Source organism: Aquarana catesbeiana, linkage group LG01 (assembly GCF_042186555.1).
Source record: "Aquarana catesbeiana isolate 2022-GZ linkage group LG01, ASM4218655v1, whole genome shotgun sequence".
In the NCBI taxonomy this organism is placed as follows: Eukaryota; Metazoa; Chordata; class Amphibia; order Anura; family Ranidae; genus Aquarana; species Aquarana catesbeiana.
Window position 1 is genome coordinate 420,057,574 of NC_133324.1, and position 22,589 is coordinate 420,080,162.

At 38.6% G+C, this 22,589-nt stretch overlaps 1 protein-coding gene across 11 annotated transcripts in view; it reads right to left on the reverse strand.

Annotated features, from left to right (window-relative positions):
* NFIB (nuclear factor I B) overlaps positions 1 to 22,589 on the reverse strand; it is a 595,118-nt gene that overhangs the window by 1,623 nt on the left and 570,906 nt on the right. For all 11 annotated transcript variants that reach the window (XM_073635597.1, XM_073635538.1, XM_073635590.1 and 8 more), the window contains one exon: positions 1 to 7,552. This exon is cut by the window's left edge and continues 1,623 nt beyond it. In XM_073635597.1, the coding sequence (XP_073491698.1) occupies positions 7,423 to 7,552 (130 nt within the window). In that variant the 3' untranslated portion in view covers positions 1 to 7,422. The remainder of the gene's footprint in view (positions 7,553 to 22,589) is intronic.

Consider the following 22,589-nt stretch of genomic DNA (forward strand, 5'->3'; position numbering starts at 1 on the left):
TTTTAAATTGGATCAACCCTGGTGTGTAGCTAGCAAGCAATAAACTGACTACTAGTCACCTACAGTTGTACTAAATGTATCTAAAGAAACACACAGTCCTACAAAAGGTTGTTCTCAGAGAAATATCCTTGATATGGGGGTAACCTCTTCCCAGGCTTCTAAAAAGTCCTATATAACAAGCACAAATAAACAGCTTGATGAGGAAAACCTCATCAAATTTAGCTTTTTATTTTTTTCAGAAGCTCAAGCCCGGGACTGAGCTACCCCCTCACATTCTACATGGTGTAGTTTTTTTATTTATCATTTATCTGTGAAGAAGAGAATCTGAAACATATTTACAACTGAACTCAACAGTGAGACTGAAATTGAACAGGCACTGCTAACTTATTTTGAGTTTTTGGTAAACATTTTGCTGGTTTTTTCTTTCTCGTTTTGCATCAACATTTTATCAGTCCGTGCAACTTCAATGCCCTCAATGAAAAATGCATAATAAGCCATACTTCTTGAAAAAAAAAAAAAAAAAAACACAAAAACATCCTTCTGCATAAAGAGATACATTTGCCACATTAGTCCCTGTAGCACAGTTTCAAAACCATTCTGTCAAAAATAAAGTACTACAACCACTAGCTTTAATGTAAACGGTGACACTGCCTTCCCAGCTGCAGGGGTAACTCTTTGAGAGAGGTTTCGCTGCAACAAGGTAGACATAGTCAGTGAGTAGCACTAAAGCTCAAATTTCACAAATTCAACATACATTTGAACTGCAACACACAGATACTTTTTAAAGAGTAATAACTATTGAACCCTTTTTATCATAGAAAAAACTACTTACAACCATTGAAGGAAATAAATTGCAACAAAATATGTAAAAATTGACCATCTCTAGCTAGTTCCTTTGTCCCCCTTTTAAGTATCAAAATGTGACCGACAGAGCTGTGGTGTGGAAGCAATGCAAAGAGTTGTCATGGCAATACATTTGGCTGATGCAAAGGTCATTGTGAAGGGTCAAATGCAAAAACAGTTGTCTATCCACTGCACAATGAGAATGTAGAGAGAAAAATACAGGCAATCTAGCAGAAAGTGCAATTCTGAAGGACAAACTTCTAGTTCCTTCAATACAAATGGATTATTATGTTCAGCTATTCCTAATGAATTTGCTTATTCTGATGTTTAAATCTTTTTCCATGGAAAAAAAGGTCCACAAAGCATGCAGCTGGTTAATGTCAACAAAAGACCTTGACAGGAACATGTAAACTATGCTTGGGGCCTTACTCCCAAAAATAATATGGAGCTGCTTAATTAAGCAAGGATACTGTACAATGGATTTGTGATAATATCTACAGGCTTTTTAATCTCTCCAAACATTTTTAAAATGTATGGAAGTGACTCTCAGTATAGAAAAGGTTGAAGGCCATACATCTCATCCCTTATCCGTTGATATAACAAGGTGTCCCCATCTGGCTTTTGTCTTCACCAACCACAGATTTATTAAAGTAAAGAAGAATGGGTAGTGTAACTGATGAGTAGATTATATGCAATCTCTTTCCATTAAGTCCTTGAGAAGCTGCAAGCTACAAATTCAGAATTTATGCTCCCTGAGGACATGGTCATGTGTGACTTTGAAAGTACTTGGCTTTCCAAAGAGTGCTGCACACACTCCGTTCTTAAATACCAGTATGTAGTCACAATCACATCGTTATTTTTGCTAGAGGACAGTCACATATATATACTAAGACAGTGATGCTTCCAACATTCTGAAATGCTCCAAAAACCAACTTTTCAAATACTAAATACAACAAAATAACCTTCATAAAATATAACTTTTCTCCATTTACATTTTCTTAAATGATTAGTGACCTATACTTTTTAAGTACAGGTAAGTCTGAAACAATCCCTAACATGGACAGCATTTTTTAAACTTTTTAAAACATTTTTTTTTTCTAATACATAAATTAAGGATCCGGAGAGTTTTAACCCAAGTCCAGTTCCTACACAAGCAATAATTTTGTTTACTTAAAAAATGGAAATAAAATACATTCCCATCAAAAATGCTAAAAAGGTAGCTTTACAAATGAGGGCACATGTAATTAAAAAAAAATCTTAACAAAACTATACAGTGTACAAATAACTGTCTGCAAGGTTCATTACAAAGACCCTCACTTCTCACTACTTAGAGCTTCACAGATTCATTCACAGAGTTCTCATGTTTTCAAGCTGCCCATCTGAACATTACCCCACACAGCTTTTTTGCTATTATTTAGGATGAACTCTTTGCCATATCTACATCTCCTTCACTGTTATTTTTCCCTTTCTTTAACCGAACCAATATGTTCAGGTCACTCCAGGGGAAACAAACTGCAGGGCAACACCATAAGGCCAAGACTGCAAAGCAATGAAAGAGGCAGAGCAGTGCACACAGGATCATTAAAGGCATTTGTTAATGTTAAACTTTATTTCATGAATGGGGAAGAAGGGGAGTTGAAATACTGATATAAAAAAAGGACTTTTCTATTTTTAGGTACAGAAAATTCTCCCTTTATTTTTACAGAAAATGTGTGGAGCTGGCTTCTTCAATATGGTCTATAAAACTAAACCCTAAATATATTTATGGTAGTGTCACACAACCGCAGATCACCTTTACCAGACTTGTTTATTAAAAGGCAAGAGGTACGTGCAAAATACACAATTTTAAACTTTGAACTGTCTTATTAAAAAAGTAATTTTGTTTTATAGGGTGCCTGTACCTACATATGAAGAGATCATACAGTTCACAACCATTTTTTTCTTATTGGTGGGTACATCAGTCTGTAGATTTGCCCATCCATGGTGATGGTGAAAGCTGACAGATATAGGTGGTTCAGATAGGTACAAAACACTATCATGCATTAGACCATTTGATTAAAGGAATCATCTACTGACAGATATATGAAGGCTGTCATCGCCTAGATCTTTCTAAAAATGCTAGCTGCCTGTCTATTGCTTTGACATTTTCTGGGTCACTGATGCAGAACAAGTAAGCAGCAAGTAAAAACACACTTCCTTGTCTGAATGCTTTATCAAATGTGATTCAAAGGGGTTGGTTTACTAATAGGCTGCTCACTTTCCAATAAAATATTCTGCTAGCTTAATGAATGAGGTAAAGTTTTGTTGATTTCCACCATCAAATCATGTGCAAACAAAACTATTGTTTTTTTGTTTTTTTCTTTTGCATGCAATTGGGTATTCTTTGCAAAGTTAATTTTTACCACATTTTCTGAGCTAAGAGAAAATTCCCTTGCAAAGTGTAAACTACCTTTCAAATTGAACAGCCTATTTGCCTTAGTAAATCAACCCCACATTTTTCATCTTTTTCACTGGATCAACATGACAGCCAGGCAACCAGCATTTTCAGAAACGTGGTCAGCAACCACAGCCTACACACGTCTGAGGTGCGGGCTGCCTTTAAAAGCACACATTAATATGGTCCTTGAACAACAGAATTTTACATCCTGCACAATACATAGCTATGGGGGTAACTGTAGTTTGTAAAAATCAGTAGAAGCCCATACACACACTGAATATTGCAGTGGAGCTCTAAAACGAGCCTTTGTGTTTACTGGCATTAATATAAGAAAGACCAGTTTTGCTGCTGGGTTAGAATCAACTTAAGTGTAATGGTAGTTTAAATCTTTGAACTTGAACAAATGTTGTTGCCTAATAGCAAACAAAAAATACACAGATATTAGGGTGAAGATGTTGCAATATAGTTGAGAAATCCTGCAAAGACAACGCTACAACTACAGACTGTGTTCCTTTTTGCCAAAGAGGGAAATTTGAAATTTGTCTTTTTGAATTAACATGCTCTGCTAGGATTTTCTGTTGTTCTGCAAGCCACAAGTATAGGACTATAGGTAAAACAAAATTAAATTTTGCTACATGACTGCAGATACGCAAATTTTACTTTGTTGTTTTTAATAACGATTCTGCTTGACAAACAGCCATAACAGAGAAGAGATTAATGAGTACACTGATATAAGGATAATTATCATTGTAGTGGCTGCACAAGTTCATGTTTGCATCAGTTTTCCTGCTGAGCTATTGAGTATTTTAAGAGATCTGCCTGAGCAGATGAATCAAATGGAGTAGCCACATAATCCTAGTTATAACTATTCATTGGGTGATTGGCAGTGAGAACAATAATAAATTTAATTGTATGAGGATGTGGTCACCAGGGTTCCACAATTCTGCTGCCATGTTTCACTTATGTGTATTTAACTGATGAGTGAATTCACACTGGGGGGTTTGTAAAATCATATTAAACAAAGAATGTTCACTGAGATCAACTAGGAAGTTATCCACTGCCTTATAAATTGATCAATTACTGACATCAATTAAATTTAACTGCTGTCTGCACTGGGTCACTGCTTAATGAATCTCAGTGAATGTTGGATAAACATAAATCATAGATATTTTTAACACAGACATTTTGAAAACAATGGGTATTCTGAAATGCTATAGCTACTATTACTGCTGTATGTTGCTGGTATGATCAAATGTAATCAACAAGTAAACAAGATGGATGTTTTCTTTCAAATGCAAAATGTAATTCTTGTAGTTTTATGGAGAAAAGGTAAATATTAAAGGTGCTGTTTACTTAGTATTTTTTACACTTACAAAAAATCTCCAATCAAGTTAGAATGGAATGTAAAAAAAAACACAGAAAGTTCCCCAGAAACTGACTTGTTTTAAAATGAACAGATTTTTTTGGGGTTAAAATTAAAATTACCACTTCAGTAAGTATGTATTTAAACTTAAATAATTTCATTTATTTTATATTATATTAATCGGTCAATCCAAAAGTGAGTGTTTTGGGTGTCCCAACCCACTTTGGTGTGTTCCCACACCTCTTGTTACATTTTCTTTAATATAAAATAAGTGAAAAACTCAACAGGAAGATTGTGACCCCTCAAATGGCTGAAGGAACTGAAGTGCAGAGATCTGACCTGCTAAAGAGCTGAAGAGATATAAGCAACCATTATGTGGTTCAACTCTTCAGCAGCTACCAAACATTGAAATGTAAGGTTTGGGTTGAGTGACCTTTAAAGGTGCTAAATTCAGCAGAAGATGGTAGCTAAAATGCACTGTAGTTTAAATGCAATACCATTTATTTTACACATTATCTAATGTCTGGATTCCATCAGTTGAACAATCCTGTGGTCAGATCCTTGTAAAACAGATTGCAGTGAAATATCTTCAAGTCTATGTCCTGACATATTCCAGTATTCAAGGGCAGATGAAAAAAATTAGCTTTATCTTATGAGATCAAGTCTTCATAATAAAGAACTAATTTTAAAGAAAAAAAAGCAAAATGTTTGACTTTGTTTTACAGTAGGCAATATTGTCACTTTGCAGTCATGGCCACTACGTGGGCATTCTGCTTTACAGCAGCCTTGTAAAATTACATTTGCCCTCCCACCCACCCAAAATATATATTTATATATATATTTATACGCATATATAAAACAAAATTTCATCTCCATGTCAGTACACAAAAGGACCTCATCACACTGCAAAAATAGCAGTACCCACTTTGGTCAATGAAAAAAAAAAAACATACATTTAATTTTTTTTACACTTTTCTTTTTTTTTATCTGCTAAATTACCTAGAATAACCAAATACTGCTAAAAGCACTACCTACATAGGCAAAACTTGGTATTGCATAATTTTGTAAAAATTCCAACCCCATTCCAGCTCCCTCCCTCCTTCCCCATATTAACTGGAAGATGAAAAACATGAAAGGTTAATAGAAAAACACCAAAATACTGAAAATATTGCTGGTTGATTACTATTTTTAAGCGGCAATTATACACAGCCATGATATGCTTTATAAATGTGATAAGGTATAACTGTCTAAAAAATCCAGGATGTCACAGAATTTTTTTCCCCCCTGTGGAGTACAAAATATCTTGCCATAAAAATGGTAACATTTTAAAATGATAATAAATGCAGCAAAACAAGTTTAGTGATGTCACTTTTTTTTTTTTTTTTTTAAATTCAAGGCAAGGCACGTGATGTGGACATTGTAGTTTCGTGCAAAATACAACTACTGGAAACTGTACTTAATGATTACTCTCCTTTTTATCTTATGTAAATAGGAAAAATAATTTATTTTGAGAAGGTGACTGAAATTGCTGTTCTTATTTCTAAAGAAGAACATGATCTAAGAGCATTTGTTCAATTTTACTCAGACTGACAGGTTAAATAGTATGTGTATTTGAGTTCTGTCTTGATTTACTAGTGCTGATGCCTGCCCCCTTTTCCCCTAATTCAACCATTAATCATAAATAAATACTTGGCCCCTTCATGGTAGCCTCACCACTATAAGTGCTAAGAGTCCTTTTATTTCAGTATCTCAAATACATGATTTGTCTGGATTTGCCGCTTTTTTTTTTTTTTTTTTTTTTTTTTTAACCTAACCCTCATATATTGAGGGAATAAAATATTTCATATTTATTTTTACCTGTCAGCGCCAGATGGCCACATGGAAAAATCATAGGCTTGGTCTGGCGCTATGCAGGCTGTAGCTTTTCAAGCCCTACCGTTTAGAGTCAGAGGACTAAAGGACTAACTATAGTTATGCCACATTAAATAATTATTAATAGCACTTGCCTCTACACTAATCTTTTGTGGGGATTATATCCCGTTTGATTCTTGCCCTGACATCTCCATAAAAACACAAGGGTGACCAATTTCAGCAAGAATCCGAGGGACACAAATCTGCTGACATTTCAGATTAGGTAGCATGCGAAAACATGTTAGGTGTGTACTATGGATTACTGTAGTTGCATCTCTTTCTGGTAGTAGTGACTGATTAGAAGGTTATTTAATGCGTTCTTTCCACATGCTGTTTAACATGACAACTGTTCTATATAAGGAGATCCATGGTAGGGGTGGCCTTGTGGCTTTTTCTTTTTTTTTTTTTGCAGCTCTGTGCTGCCTCACAGCCTTTCTTTTGTGAGAAGAAATGGGAGTAGTGTTCCCATGCGTAAACAACAAGAAGACTAAAACCAAACAGGACTAGCTTATCATGCAATTATTAAGGCATCTAGAAAAGTCATACAAAATATATTGTCGTGGAGAAAGAGCGCTTATTTCCCAGCAGACATTAGATAACAAATGCTAGACTAGCAGGAGTTGCATTCTACCCATCTGTGAAATTTATTAGCCACCCTTTCAGTGTCACGACTGCTTCGGCCTTAACCTCTCATGTGCTCTGGAGGCCTGATAGCCAATGCTTTGCAGGTCCTGCAAGTACTAAAAAGGTTAAAGGAATCAGTGATTGTAAGTGCTGCAAATGCTGGTCAGTTTAACTTGTCTTTCATGTTTTCTTCATATCCTTTCTTCCTTCTCTTTGTTAATTCATATTTCCTTTTCTTTATTTTTCAGTTGCTTGTCTCTGCTTGAAGAAAGGGTTCTCCAATGATATTTAGTCCATAATTTTGGACATTGCTTGGTAGGATTGATGTCCTATTGGATACTTGGAAAGGAACCAAGCTAGCCCAGGTACCAGGACTGCAAAAGAAAAACAACATAACAACTTTAATCACAAAGAATATTACTAAAAAAATGCACTATGAAGATGCTAACAACAGTAAAATATGGTAACATACAATTAGTGACTATAAAAATGAGAAACATTGTCCCTGCAGAAGAAGTAAGCCCACTCTAGGAATCTGCTTTTGTGGAACTAAGCAGACATGCATCAGTAAATAATTCCTACACTAGCTTTGCGTGACATACATGAAGTTAATAGCAGGTAAAGTGTACTACCTCAACACCTGAATGCCAGGCTGTTTTGAATGGACAAAGATCCAACACTTTAAGGCACAGAAGTTATTTTATTAATTTGTTTAGTCTCCTAGCAGAGCCATTACTATCAACAAGTGCAGCAGTAGTGTTGAGATCTCTCATCAAAGCAAATATAATTAGAATGGCCAAAGATCATTATAATTTTCATTTAAGCATGTTTAAGGGAGCAACACTGAGGGTCTACAGCAAATGAATCAGAACACAGACTCCACATCACAATGTCAGCTATCCGTGAGGCAGTCCTTGGTTATTAAGAACAATTCTCAAATGACCCACAAGTCTATTATATATCAAAATCCCAATGCAATTCTTTTTAAATTTCCAAAATCACTAGTCAACAAAGGAACATTGGCAATGGACCTTTAATGAATAGAAAATAATTTTCTTAGAGTTCATCAAGGGACACAGGGTCAGAAGGAATACTGAGATGTATGTGTTATACTGCCAACTACAGGGAAATTTGGAAAAGGACAACAAAAAAGCTGTTAGTCAGACAATACCCCTCCCACACAAAACCCCTCCCACACATATCATGCTTCAGTTTTATACAAAGAGTAGTGGGAGGCTTCATAAAAAAAACGAGAGGGACCTATGTCCCCCAATGAACTCCAAGAAAAGGATTTGTATTCTAAATAAAAAATTCCAATTTCTTAATCTTTATTAAGGGACACAGGGTCAGAAAGAACTTCTGAGATGTATGGGACATACAAATGCAATCCAACTGAGCAACATAGCAAACAAAATGCTAACAAGCCCACAATAAACAAGCAACACTGGGGTGAGAGAAGGGACAGCAGCAAAAGAGCTGCCAGAAGGGCCTTATGTCCAAAGCTTGCATCAGTTGAGGTTTGATTATCTACTTGGTAAAACTTAGAGAATGTGTGGACAGATGACAAGATGATCAAGTGGCAGTCTTGCTATTGGGGAAGCAGATGCCTAGGAGACACTTACTGATCTATCAGAGTACATTTTCCTGAGAGTATCTACTTGATAGAGTAGTACTATCAGGAAAACGTGTAAAAGGTGGAACCCTCTCCTTAAGCTTAAAGGGGTTGTAAACCCTCAAGGTTTTTCACCTTAATGCAGCCCCCCTTTTACGTACCTGAGCCCGATTGTTCCAGCCACGGGGACGAGCACAGCAGCTCCTGCCGCTGTCTCGGGTTCTCATTGGCTAGATTAATAGCAGCAGGAGCATTGGCTCCCACTGCTGTCAATTAAAGCAAGTGACATGGGAGCCGGGGGCGGGCCGAGTCCTGCTGTCTGTGTCAATGGATGCAGCAGCAGGACTTGGGAGCGCAACTGCATGAGTGCCCCCAGGAAATGTGGGTCTCCGTGGGGGCAATCGAGAAGAGGAGGAGCCAGGAGCGCCGCTGGGGGACCCCATAAGAGGAGGATCGGGGCCCCTCTTTGCAAAACCCTTGCACAGAGGAGGTAAGTATGACATGTTTGTAATTTTAAAAAAAAACACAAACCTTTACAACCCCTTTAAAGACTGAAATGATGAGCTGCCTAATCAACCTAGAGATGTTTAAATGAGAGGCATCTCTTAAGGCACATGTGTCAAAGACAAGGCCCATGGGCCGATTCCGGGCCTCCAGGTAATTTTGTGTGGCCCTGGCACCTCTCCTGCACCTGCGGCACCCCCCTTGTCTCCTCCCCACCTTGTTTCCACAACCAGCAGCAGAGTGGAGGGCAGAACTTCTCCTGCAGATCCTGCGCCTCTGTGTGCAGCCGCAGCACCCCATTTCTCTGCCTCCCCTGATCTCAGCATTCAGCAGACTCTGGAAGGAGCCATCAGCCCTCCTCTGGTCCATCTCCAGATCCTGCACTTTCTGCTTTCCAATCTCACCCCAGCTTCTTCCCAGCAGCAGCACATAGTAAGGGGGTGCAATGTAATTTAAGGGAGGGTGGGGGGCTCTTGACATCTGATGTAAGGGGGGGGGATGCTCTGGACATCTAGTCTTACAGATACAACCGGGCCTTTGAGGGCAACCATAATGCGGATGCAGCCCTCGATTAAATGGACACCCCTGTCTTAAGGGGATCCTCTTAAAAAAAAGTCAGTCATCCTGAAATAAGATCTAGCTGAGAGTTAAACTTGAATAGCTCCCATCATATCCAATAAAGGAGGGACATCTCACCGAGGTGTACTGGAGCAGGACAGATAGATAGAAAAACAACATCTTGGTTAAAGGTGAAAGGAAAAGCACTGTAGGGAGAAAGGCCCCTGGCCTCAACCACTAACTCAGAAACTCATCTCACAGACATGATGACAAGGAAAACAACAATATAGTAGAGTGCTGGCCAAGGAATATCCTTGAATTTGGCGTAAAGGACTGTCTTTTAAAAGTTGCTAGAACCAGGTTGAGATCCCACAGGCACATGTGAATGTACATCCAAGCAGGAACATTGCTGGCAACAAGGTGACTTCTTCAATCATACATGTTTTTTTTTTAGTTTACATTAGGATCCAGCCCTTGATTTTCCACTCCAGTAATGGTCATAAAGGACATGACTGGAATGTGTAGTTCCACCCAAGCCAGAATCTTGGTAGCTTTTCTTTGAGCTGCAAGACTTTTGTTGACCCCCCTGACAGTTGATGTATGCCCCTGCTGTGGCATTGCCTGACTAAACCTGGGTAGGATGGCCCTGAACTCAAAAGGGCATAACAACATTTCTTTGCTCTCCAGTACACTAATCACGGGCGAACTTCTTCCAGTGACCCCTGAACCAACATCCTGTCAGGCTGGCATCCAGTGAAAGAATTCTAAAAATCTATGGAGGAATTTCCCAGACTCCAGAGCTGGATTCGTAAGGCACCATGGATAACCTGATCATGGCTGTAGGGCACATATGATTGTCCATAGACTGTGGCTTCTTGTCCCACACAGCCAGAATATTGTGTTGCAACAAACTGGAGTGGAATTGGGCATATGTGACTGCTGCAAAGGAGTTTGCCATCAAGCCCAGAAACTATCATGCAATGTAGAGACTAGGATGGTTCCTGGACTGCAAAAATTGAACTGAACAACAGAGTAAGAGTGTGTCCTGCGTAAGGAAAACTCCAGACTGAGTAGAATCTAGAAGGAGATCTGGATATTCCAAGTGATGAGTTGGTTCTGTCTTCTGTAGAGTGTGATCAATTTGTTACATATTTAACTAATAAAGTCAGTGCTGTTACCTCGAGATGCTAAAAACAGAAATGGTGGAGCGAGCACTTATTTGTGACACAGCAGTAGGCGGTAAGGTACATTAAAGTAATGGGCAGTAGCACTGACTCAATAGCTAGGATGCCTGTAATACATTGAAAAATTAGAGTAGTACCTGTTTCCACAAAGTGCCTGTGACCCAAGAAGTGTTGCAAAGTTGAGCTTCACAGTACTGAACCCCTTAATGGAAGTAGCAGAAGACACAGTTAACACACACTAGGCTTCATAAAGTGCAAAGCCTTGTGACTTTCCACCCACAGCTAGGGATGGTCACTATGAGGTCTTCTGAGGCAGATTTACACCAGCAAATGTATCATGGCCCTGGACCTGTATATCACTTTGCAGCTAACATAAAACACTAGGTGACCTGTGGAGCATCACATGAGCAGCCTAGTGTATGAAGGTAACATTATAGGCAGGTCCCACATTTTTTCATGGCGGGGTCAAGGTACAGCCTCAAAGGAAGAGCCAAGGCTCTGCAGCAAATGTAGAATCATGACTAAAGAAAAGAGGTCTTCTAAAAAACAAACTAAGTCAAGTAAAATGGGTTTGCAGCTCTCTGAGGAGAGAAGGCGTCCAATTACTAGCAAGAAATTGAAGCATGATAGGAGTGGTAAGAGTTATGCTTGCTAACTAACAGCTCTTTATTAGCAGAATTCAATTCTCCTGTAGATGGCAATTTAAAATATAAGTCTCAGACTTCCTTCTAACCCTGTATCTCTTAATAAGCAACTTAGAAGGTGTACTGTTGAATGAATCCCAATTTCACTAAATTATCATGAGTGTAGACTCAGGGAGTGACATAATATCTTAAGGAATTTAATCACAGCATACATTTTCAGAAAGTTATAAGCCTTGGGTAGTTGTGTAATACATTTATATCTCAAAGTAGTATCTAATATGACACTGGGGACCCCTATGGTGTTACTACAAGGCATGGCAGCTATTAGGGTCAACAATGGTACAGCAAACTACTAAACAGGAGTTTAGTACACACACACATAAATACATGTGGCATTTATCTAGCTGTAACCCCAGTGTGTAGGGAGGCAGATAAGACACTATTTAATCAATAACATTTTGTAGCATTTTACATTAAACACTACTATTTAAACAGATTATCAACTGGCATCAAGAGACTCCTTTGTAAAGGTAGAATTTTAAATCAATTTTCATTAAAATGCTTCCTGACATTTTTAAATGTAATGTCAAAAGCATAACTTTGCAAAATTACCGCAGTTACCGGCAACTAAAAGAAAGCTTTCCAATCATGTGACTGTCCTGACAGCCAATCACGGCAGTCACATGACCATAAGCCCTGCCTCTGGGAGTTCTAAACCCCTTAAAGGGCTGGCAGATGCCGGCTCCAAAGGGTTAAAGAAAAAATACTCTTGTATTATTTGATTCAAATAAAAAATCTTGCATAATAAACTGAATATGGCATACTTCGTATTTCAAATAATTAAAATCTACATCTACTCATGCATCAAAGTGGCATTTAAACCATAAAGGTAAACAAAAGCTCCTCAAATACAAGTTAACAAAATATATTGCTGGTAGTGGAGGTTTGTTCATTGGCTTTAACCTTTTAAATATAATTTTAATATAAAAGAGGTAAACTTAGGTAATGCCCTATTATAATATCAAAAGGCAAACAATAGGTGTCTGAAGTCTAGCATGACAAGGGCGGGGGATGGTTTACCAAATTGCTCTATGACTGTACTGTAGTTATTTTTCTAACTGTATGACATCTACAAAATCAATACGTAGAATAATCAGCAGCTGCGTAGAAATGCAGAATGCAGATATAGAATGTTAGATGAGAATATACAGTATCTGTTAACAGATTAAGTTTCAACCACTATATGTACAGCTTAATAAGTATCCCAGTGCAACTACCAACTAAATACAAAGTTGAAATACATATCAAATGCTTTGTCCACTGAAGGATCTGTAATTCTATCCAGCCAGTCTTTTATTTCTCACACCTCTGCCACACTGCTGCATCAAAAAACAGTCAACCCATTTGCTGAGCCTGCGTTACATCTTCCTTTGTCACCTAAAACCTGCTCATTCTAGAATCATTTCATATAAATACCCATAAGCAGGAAGGATACGCAGAAAGCTGAAAAACAGAACCATAGAGAAGAATCGCGTGGTCATCTCTTTGGCTATGAAGGTGGCAGATATATATATTTCAGTGGTGTATTAAATGTTTACCTGAAGAAACAATTTAAAAATAAAAAAAAAACATGTTGCTGGGTATATTAATTCTTATATAAGTAGGTCCCCTACATACGAACGTTCAACTTGCGAAATATCAAAGATGCAAAGATTTTTTTGTATGCCCAATCGTGTAAAGCTGGGAACACACACTCAAGTTTTTTTTTTTCGTTCACCCCAGCGGGCTAAACGGAAAAAACCTGACAGATTGCTGTACAAACACAAGCAATGGGGGTGTGGCGATCTCTCCCACTGTGCCTTTGTGTTCTGACAGAACACCAGAACACAATGATCAGCAATTACAGCCATTGTCCTCAAGTGCTGATCTTTGTTGGACTTACAAACAAGTTGGACTTACGAACGAAACTCATTCGTAAATAGAGGACTTACTGTATACTATATGTGTTTATTAATTATGCACATACAGAACTTTTCAATATCAAATTCCTCTCATAGTAAAATCAACTAATAATGTGACATTATTTACATTATACCTAATAATATTCAATGTGACACCCAAAATAATTTGGGTATATTTATAAATCAGTGAATCTGGCACTCACTGAATATTCACTGCAGGTAAATCTTCCTGGTGCTTTTGTTTTTAATTCATCTGCACTGAATATTTTGTGAATGTCACATTCAGGGTTCATTCATTCACTCACACTGAACCACATGCCTTAATATATGCCCCATGCAATGTGAATGGCACCCCAACCCACTGTTACATAATGGGTTTATGTGAAATCTCCATTAACAGCTATAAATAATATTGCAATTAGAAATGTGTTTCAGTTAGAAGGAAATATATTTAAAGTATTGAGTGTTGTGTTGGTGTTACGGTAATTAGTTCAACTTCAAAGGTTGGCCTTTTGTTTTCCCTGATCACATCTCACCTGGGTAGTAAACAGCAGCCTTCTTTGACTCATCCAATCAGGCTGTGCCCAATATACATTTACTAGGTACAGTGACCAATTATGGAGAATTATATTAGCCAAAGATCTAATCTAACGCTATACTTGCATCTTATATTGTATTGTAAATATTGTTGTTGTGGATAATTTGTAAATATCATATAAGCCAGGAGACCTACGCTGTACATTGTGTTGTAAATACTGTCTGGTGTGTAACTTGTATATATTATGTAACCCTATCAATAAATGTGTATTGCGGATGGAACTACCTCTTTTGTGTAAGATCTCTCAGATCTAGATATGTATACGTCCATACTACTACAATGATTGAGGTGTATGCACATATTCACAGAAACTAGGCAACACCACCTTCAAAACACACATGTGCTGCAATAAACCCCAGCATAGCAAAAATCACAGTATGTTGCCCTGTGAAAAAATGCAACTTGCCACAGATTGTCATGTGTGGGTGGCAGCACAATGATTTTGAATGGGATGTGCACTGTAATGTGCGGGTTGCGGTGGACTGTAAACTGGTGTGAATTGGCCCTCACTGCTTTTTTACCATGTCCTGTGTTTCAAGTCTGGTACCTTAATCAAAGACAAGGTATATATTACATAAATATTGAGTTGTTTTCAAGAACTGCTGTGTACTGCAAGTTACTAGCCTTAAAAGATACTGGTCATTTTTAATGAATTCTCCTTCAAAGCTTGATAGCATGTACCACAATGAGTTTATACTTACTTCCCTGCTTTCTGACATTACCCACACTACTTCTAGGTATAGTGGAACATACAATCACCAGATCCAGATGATATCATTTGAACAATTTAAAGGAATATTCAGCAGTAGATATGGATGGCAAGAGTGTGGGAAAGAAACATTCTTTGTGGAGCCTCCCAGGGCCGTCAATAAGGGGGTTCCTCCAGTCCTCCTGTATGGGGCCTGGGCATAACCGGGGGGGACCGGAAGCTTTATGTTTAATTATAGTATGCATGCCGTTTGCAATGCTTCACTGCGGCTCCTACCTTGTCCAATACAAAAAAATTAAATTTCCCTGGGCCCCATCACTTCATCTTAGGGGCCCAGGCAGTAGGAGAGAGACCTTATTTTTTATTTCTGTGTGCAGTTGGATGAACTCGAATCACAGCCGCCACTGCCTCCCTCAGTAAGTGTTAATGGCAGGGGATGGTCGCACTGTAGCTGGCGGTGGTCACTCAGTGGCAATCTGTGAGGCATCAGCGAGGTGGAGGGACCGGCACAGGGATCCAGGCAGCTGTGGGTGCACAGAGGCAGCACAGGCTGGTAAGGGGTACAGATGATATAGTAAGACACCACACTGCAGCCATGCACATGATGATACAGCCAGGAGCCAGCCCACAAAATCTGTACTGTGTGATCATCATTGTGTCATACAGTACAGGTGTTGTGGGTGTATCATTCATGAACATGAATGCAGTATTTGTTCTTGTTATGCCTTAATGTGCTGATCATTTTTAGGCCACCTCTAGACTTGGTTATTGGAGGGGGGTGATAAAAATGGCCTGTGTTTTTACCACCACCCAACCGCTCCCCCTTATGCCATAAACACAATGCTTTTTTTTGCATTAAAAATTTTACTGTGGACACGATGCCATGGCAACAATTATCCATATTGTTGTGTTCAGCGTTTAATGCTGCCTGCTGAACACAACCCATCCTACTGCTAGTGTGTGGTTTTTAAGTGGTTAGAATAGGTGGGGAGGAGGCAATATAACATCTCATAGCTGCCAGTGATATGTTCTCTGAAGTGCGATCCAGATGCAGATCGCTCTGCAGAGAGCAACACTAGTGTGAACTAGCCCATACATTTTTTATAATAATTACTGGAGTAAATGTTGCAGCTGATTTAAATGCATAATATATGTAGGTTAAGGAATATCTATTAGGCCTTAAAGTCAGCTGCAGCATTCTCATTAGAAGGGATGTGGTCAGTCATGTTCTGATTCTAGTCTGAACATGCTTGAGCTATCCCACCAGAAAGCTGTCACTCACTCCTCACTCCAACTGGTTAAATGAAAAAAATGGACCCAATTCCCCATTCCTCCCCACTGAGCTATTGCATTCTGACAGCGGGAAGACCTATGCCGCGTACACACGAGCGGACTTTACGGCAGACTTTGCCCGGCGGACTTTTCGATGTACTTTACGATGGACTTTCTGAATGAACGGACTTGCCTACACACAATCCACCAAAGTCCGACGAATTTGTACGTGATGACGTACGACCGGACTAAAATAAGGAAGTTCATAGCCAGTAGCCAATAGCTGCCCTAGTGTGGCTTTTTGTCCGTCGAACTAGTATACAGACGAGCGGACTTTTCGACCGGACTCGATTTCAACGGATTGATTTAAAACATGTTTCAAATCTAAGTCCGTCCAACTTTTAAGCAAACAAAGTCCGCTGGAGCCCACACACGATCAAATTGTCCGACGAAATCCAGTACGCCGGACCAAGTCTGCCGTAAAGTCCGCTCGTGTGTACGCGGCATTAGGCACAGTTCACACTACCGCGACTTGGGGTCCGACTTGTCAGACCTCAAGTTGCCCCAAGTCGCTTGACATCAGAAATTCCATTATAGTTAATGAGAGCTGTTTTAATGTACAATACTGAAGTCGCTCCAACTTCAGAAAAGGTTCCTGTACTACTTCAAGGCGACTTGTACCCATAGATTTCAATGGAAGTCGCCTCCAAGTCGGATCTCCCATCTATATTGAGTCGCCTCCATGTCGCCTTGCAAAGTCGTGCTGTAAGTTGTGTTGCCCCTGTGTGAACCAACACTTAAGCACTGATAGCTATTGTGCGTTTTCCAACAAGGTGGTTGTACTGAAGACTTCTGTTCAACCACAGTGCTCATACCAAAATTCAACTGGTCACTGCTGAACCAGCCAAATTTCGATCCATGTATGGCCAGCTTAAGTGGTCGAGGGATTCTCTGCCCTGTAGTGGCACATATATGCCTCTTGTATATGTGCTACTGCAGAGTGGGAAATGTCACTTATTATTTGTGGGACACGAGATGGAGGGAGGGGGCCTGGTCTAGTTGGCTTAATGGGGCCCCATGATTTCTAACAGCAGCCCTGGAGCCTCCTATCAAACAAACATGTTTCTTTGCCTTTAAAAAGTCCCTGCTACTTACATTGCTGATTCTTATGTAGTTTTGAGCCATAAGGGTAATGATCAGGTTATCATATTCAGAAGAAAAAATAAATCTGCTATGTCATACATTTTCTACAATAACCTTCTTTTCTACAACACCAACACTGACAGAGATTTTTCCATGAAAGAACTACTGTTTAGAGCAACCAAGCAGTTTAAGGGCCTGTGTTGATGGGCTTTTGGTTGCTTCAACTGGATCTTTTATCTCCATACTAGCCTATGGGAATATAAAACCCTTTTGAAAAAGGTCAGATGCAGGTCAGATGGAGGTAAACTGTAGGTCATGCACCTATCAAAGAATTCTGAATGATCTCAGAAGCCTTTCAAACTAAAGTCAAAATTATGCCATCGAAACATGCCAAAAGAACGTTGACACAGGTCCTGAATCCACACTGGAAAGCACTTTGCAAGTAGATATCAATGTTTAAATCTAACTAGTTGCTATGAGTTAATGCAGCTTTCCTGAAACAGCAGATCTCTCATCAGACCATTTAATAAATATGGCCAATAGCACACTCATATCCATATCTATGCTTTGTGTTCTATCCCTGAGATAGATTACTGTGGGTGAAAAGTTATAAAAAAAAACATGAAGAATATTTAAATTTGTATATTTTCCAAGTAATTCATAAGTTCATATTTTATAGAAAGTAAGTAAATACCTTATGAATACATTCAACATAACTTTTCCACATTTAAAAACATATATAATGGTTACAATTGTCAAAACTAGATAAAAATATAGTCTACCTCCCTGAAATGTTTTCTTCCCAAGATCATGCAAACAATGTATTTTTGCTAATCACAGGTTATCTGAGATCTGCCCTTACTACCAGAAGGAGAGGGCAAATTGAAATTATAGATATTACATACTTTTCAGCGTTTCCAGGTGAATTTTCATGGCAATGTAGCATTGTCCAGATCTCCCCAAATTATGCCTCTATCCACCTAATTATTCCCCTTGAACCAAAATTATGTGCAAGGAAATTAGAAGCAATGGTCTTTTCATGGGGACTTATTTATCAGGGTACAAGGGAACAATTATCTTGGACAGTCTGTGCTGAACATATCAGATTTAAACAGCCCCAGGAAAGGGCCAACAGATTGTCATAGACAGGCCTCTAATACATTCACCATACTAAATCCACAGAGGAGACCAATATGAAATATGCTATAAATACAAAGAAAGAAAGTGACACCTCTCCAAGCCCCTTCTGACTCCCCATGGGCGGCATCTCTGTTCCCAAGCTCATCTTTGCTCCCAAATGACAACCCAACAAATGGAGCTGCAGCTGCACACTCTTTTCAGCGTTCAGTAGTCCATTTATTGTACTAGATGAAACAAGCACAGTCCTCAAACTGACGCGTTTAACCCTTACACAAGATTAGGACCTGTTTAACCCTCCTGGCGGTATTCCCGAGTGTAGCTCGGGCATAAATTTCAGTACCATCAGCGGTAAACCCAAGCCACACTTGGGATTGCATTGCAGGATCTGTGTCCTCCACTGGATCATCTGCCCAATGCTCTGTGTTCTGGGCTTTGTTCCCTGCGAGCATCACGATGCATGGGGATGGAGCCCGGCGGCAAATTCAAAAAGTACACTAAACATAACACATACAGTACACTGTAATCTTACAGATTACATTACTGTATCAAATCATTTCACCTCCCTTTTGTCCCTAGTGCTTTGTCCAGGGCCCTGCATGCACTTTCATATCATATATACTGTTCTTTCTGCCTGGAAACTTGAGATTGTCCATGGCAACCAAAAAGTGTCGCTTTACATCAAAAGCGGTTTTAAACCAGCTAGATAACAGCGATAGTAAATTAGAACACTTGCAGAATTGAGCACTAGTGATTCGTGGGGAAATTCATTTTATTATTATTATATTATTTTTATAATTATTTATAGTTATTTATTATATTATAACTTTTGATTTCGTGTTTCAAACTTTATCATACCCAGGATGGCTAGATTCTTGTTTGGACAGATTTAAGTGTGTTATTACTAAGAATTACAGGCCTACAATATAAGCCGCTAAATTTCTATGCAAAACAATGTACCGCTTTGAGATTCAAAAATCTGACATAATCATACCGCCAGGGAGGTTAAGGGTGATCCCATGTTAGACCTTGAGGACTTAGGCAGTGAATTTCTGGTTTTATCTTGTTAGGCCTGCCATACACAGTTCGAATCTCAGCTGGTTCAGCAGGAACCAGCTGAGATTCGAACCATTAATAGGCAGGCTGAATGTACCAAGTTGATTGCTTGATCAACTTGGGTGCAACCAGCCTGCTGTATTCTCTTACGACTATCGTTAGCGGCTGCTATAGCTGCTAGCGATTATCACTGTCTTCTCCCAGTGAGGACGGCTGGAGGGATTTCCCTGTCAGCACAATTCGTGTTGATGGAGGAATCATGCAAATTTCTTTCCTGCAACCCATGGTGTATGGCCTGTCTAAAGGAAATTAACTACTGAACTACTTCTGCTACTAGTGGTATTTGTGTGCCGCTGTGATGACTTCTGTTTGTTTAGGAAACATGCCACAGTTTACTGAATCACAAAAAAACAATGACTGGAGTCTTAACTGCCAATCAAAAATATCTACTATATATGCTGCTCAGACAAATGGCTTTATTCCAAGCTAGTAAATTGTGTATGGTGATTTGAATATTTTACATGAATAATAATGTGTAATACCGATTGTGGAAGAAATATCAGTAATTCTGTGTAAATAGTAATGGTTTTAAAATAAATTCCTACTACATAGGACATGGTTCACACTTAGGGACGCTTTTACTTGATGTGTACACATACCATACTTTATTATCTGAATTTGCAGCTGACTGCAAGCTATCTAATGGGTGATGTCAATCTAGTTCTACATACCTCTATAATATGGCTTTACACCAATGATGAAAACTGAAACACTGTCAACTGGTTTAAGACCTGTATTTTCTGTAAAGATTTAGTTTGTATGTGCAGTGTCATTTCTACATATAAAAGGCAAAGTTTGCTTGTGTAAACATTCTTCGGCAAGTTAGCTGATCTTCCTTTCTTACAGTCCTTCTAAAAATCATTTGACAGGAAATGTAAGATTAACTTTGTTCTACCTAAGTGAACAAAGAGTGCTTAGAGCAGGCAACTGGCTTACCACAGCGAGAACTTTACTTTTTTTTTTTCATTTTTAATCCTGCAGGAATCTGCACAGGCCGCTCACAGAGAAAGAGAGACAGAAGAAAACATTTGCTAGAGCAAAAAGGGGAAAAAAAGTTGTTTTCTTTACTTTCAACATCTTGTATCTAGACCATCTCATTCTGGTCACACAGCAGATCCTGCTGTTTCTCTTCCATAAATGTTAACACTAAGTTCCCAACATGGTCGTCTGTTAAATGGACATTATTGATTCCTATGGCCCATTGTTCCCACTGCCCCACATTTTAAGTCCCTGAAGTTCAAGTTCAATCTGGAATTACATCATGTCTGGTTTCTCCTGGTTACCAGACGGCCTGAGACGTGATCACAGCTATACAAAAAAAAGGGGGAAAAAACAAACAGTTTTCTTCACGCTTCAGCTACTTCAATCGATCTGAACAGAAACTTATTTTCTCCTCTCTTTTTTTATTTTTGTTAGGTATGCTTCAAGAAAGAGGTCTGGCTAATTTAGAGATTAAGCTCCAAATTAGATTATCTATTGGCATCCTAATAGTTTGCTGATCCATTTCCTGTAGAATGGCAATGGGCAATATAGAATTTTCCTCTTTGGAAAGGATGCAGAGATATTTGGGAGACGTGTATTGTCTAGCCTGAATATACAGCATTTTATTAGTAAAATACACCATGTATATAAACTGCATAAAAAAAAATCTAAAACTCTGCTGACAATATTATAAATATATTCTGCTCCTCCTCATTTTAATAAAACTCACTGCTGTACACATAACTAATATGCTGTATTTTTGCTTGATGTCCCTTACTATTGTGTATGTCTCCATTTAATACCATGAGGGAGCTGCCATGTTGTTTACCTATCCGATCTAAAATGAATCACAAATCACACACTACAGTGGACTGGCAAACTACAAAAATCATAATATCTAAGGTGACATTTCTATTTAAAATACAATATTAAGAATTACCCACTGTTTTAGACTGTATACAACTGACACTAATAAATATCATTTTTCAAACAAGGGGCCTAATTTACTGCAAAGTTAAAAGGAAGCTGTATTTTATTTCCCTGGATATTAAAAATGTTAGCAATGTGGAACAGTGTATAACACCTACTTTCCACTTCAGTAAATCAGGCCCATTTTTTCTTCAATATTTACATTAGTAAATCACACCTATGTCTTCTTCATCGCACTTAAATTCACTTTAGTAAATCAAGTCTTAACAGAATCTTTTCCATTTCTTCTTTTGTTTAGGGCTTGTTTGCTTGAGCAGCCTAATTTCTGCCTCTTTGAAAAATGAGTCTCAGTGGATCACTTTTCAGAGGCATCAAAGGCAATATGCTGCCTCCTCGGTGCTTGTGTTAGCAATTGAAAGCCGGCTGTGTTTGTGGTGCAGCCCTATTTACTTTAATATTTCACATTTTGCAGTGGTACTTTCAGCTGAATGCGACCAGTGGTACAAATTTTGCTGTTCCACAATTGAGGCTCAGCGGTCGGGGGGGCCATTAAAACCATTTTTAACACCCACCGCCCACCCATGCAAATAAGGCTTTACTGTTTATCCTTTTTATACTACTTAAACCTCTACATCTGATGTCAAAGAATGGGTTTTTGGTAATGTTTACATATTCAATAAATAAAATAAAAAGTAAGCAGCGAATACTACAGTATTGTGCTTAGCAGTCATTTAGGTGTGAAAATTAATAAAAAAGTTGTGACTTGCAAAGGTCACTACCAAGCCTCTTCCATGCAGGAGAATCAACACACATAAATCAGTTGACATTTAACTAATATGTTGTAATAATGTATGACATTGTTGTATTTTAAGACAACAATTGTTAATAGGAAATCCTAAATCATAATAGCTCCCAAATCAAGGCATTCAAGAATTCTGCCCATTCTACCAGTTCTGTTGCCTGCACAGTTCACTGGTGATTTGTGTGTAGGAAATTTACTTCCTTTATCTTCATCAGATCCCTTCTCTTTATTAGTTTGGGAACCATTCACATACAATTCTT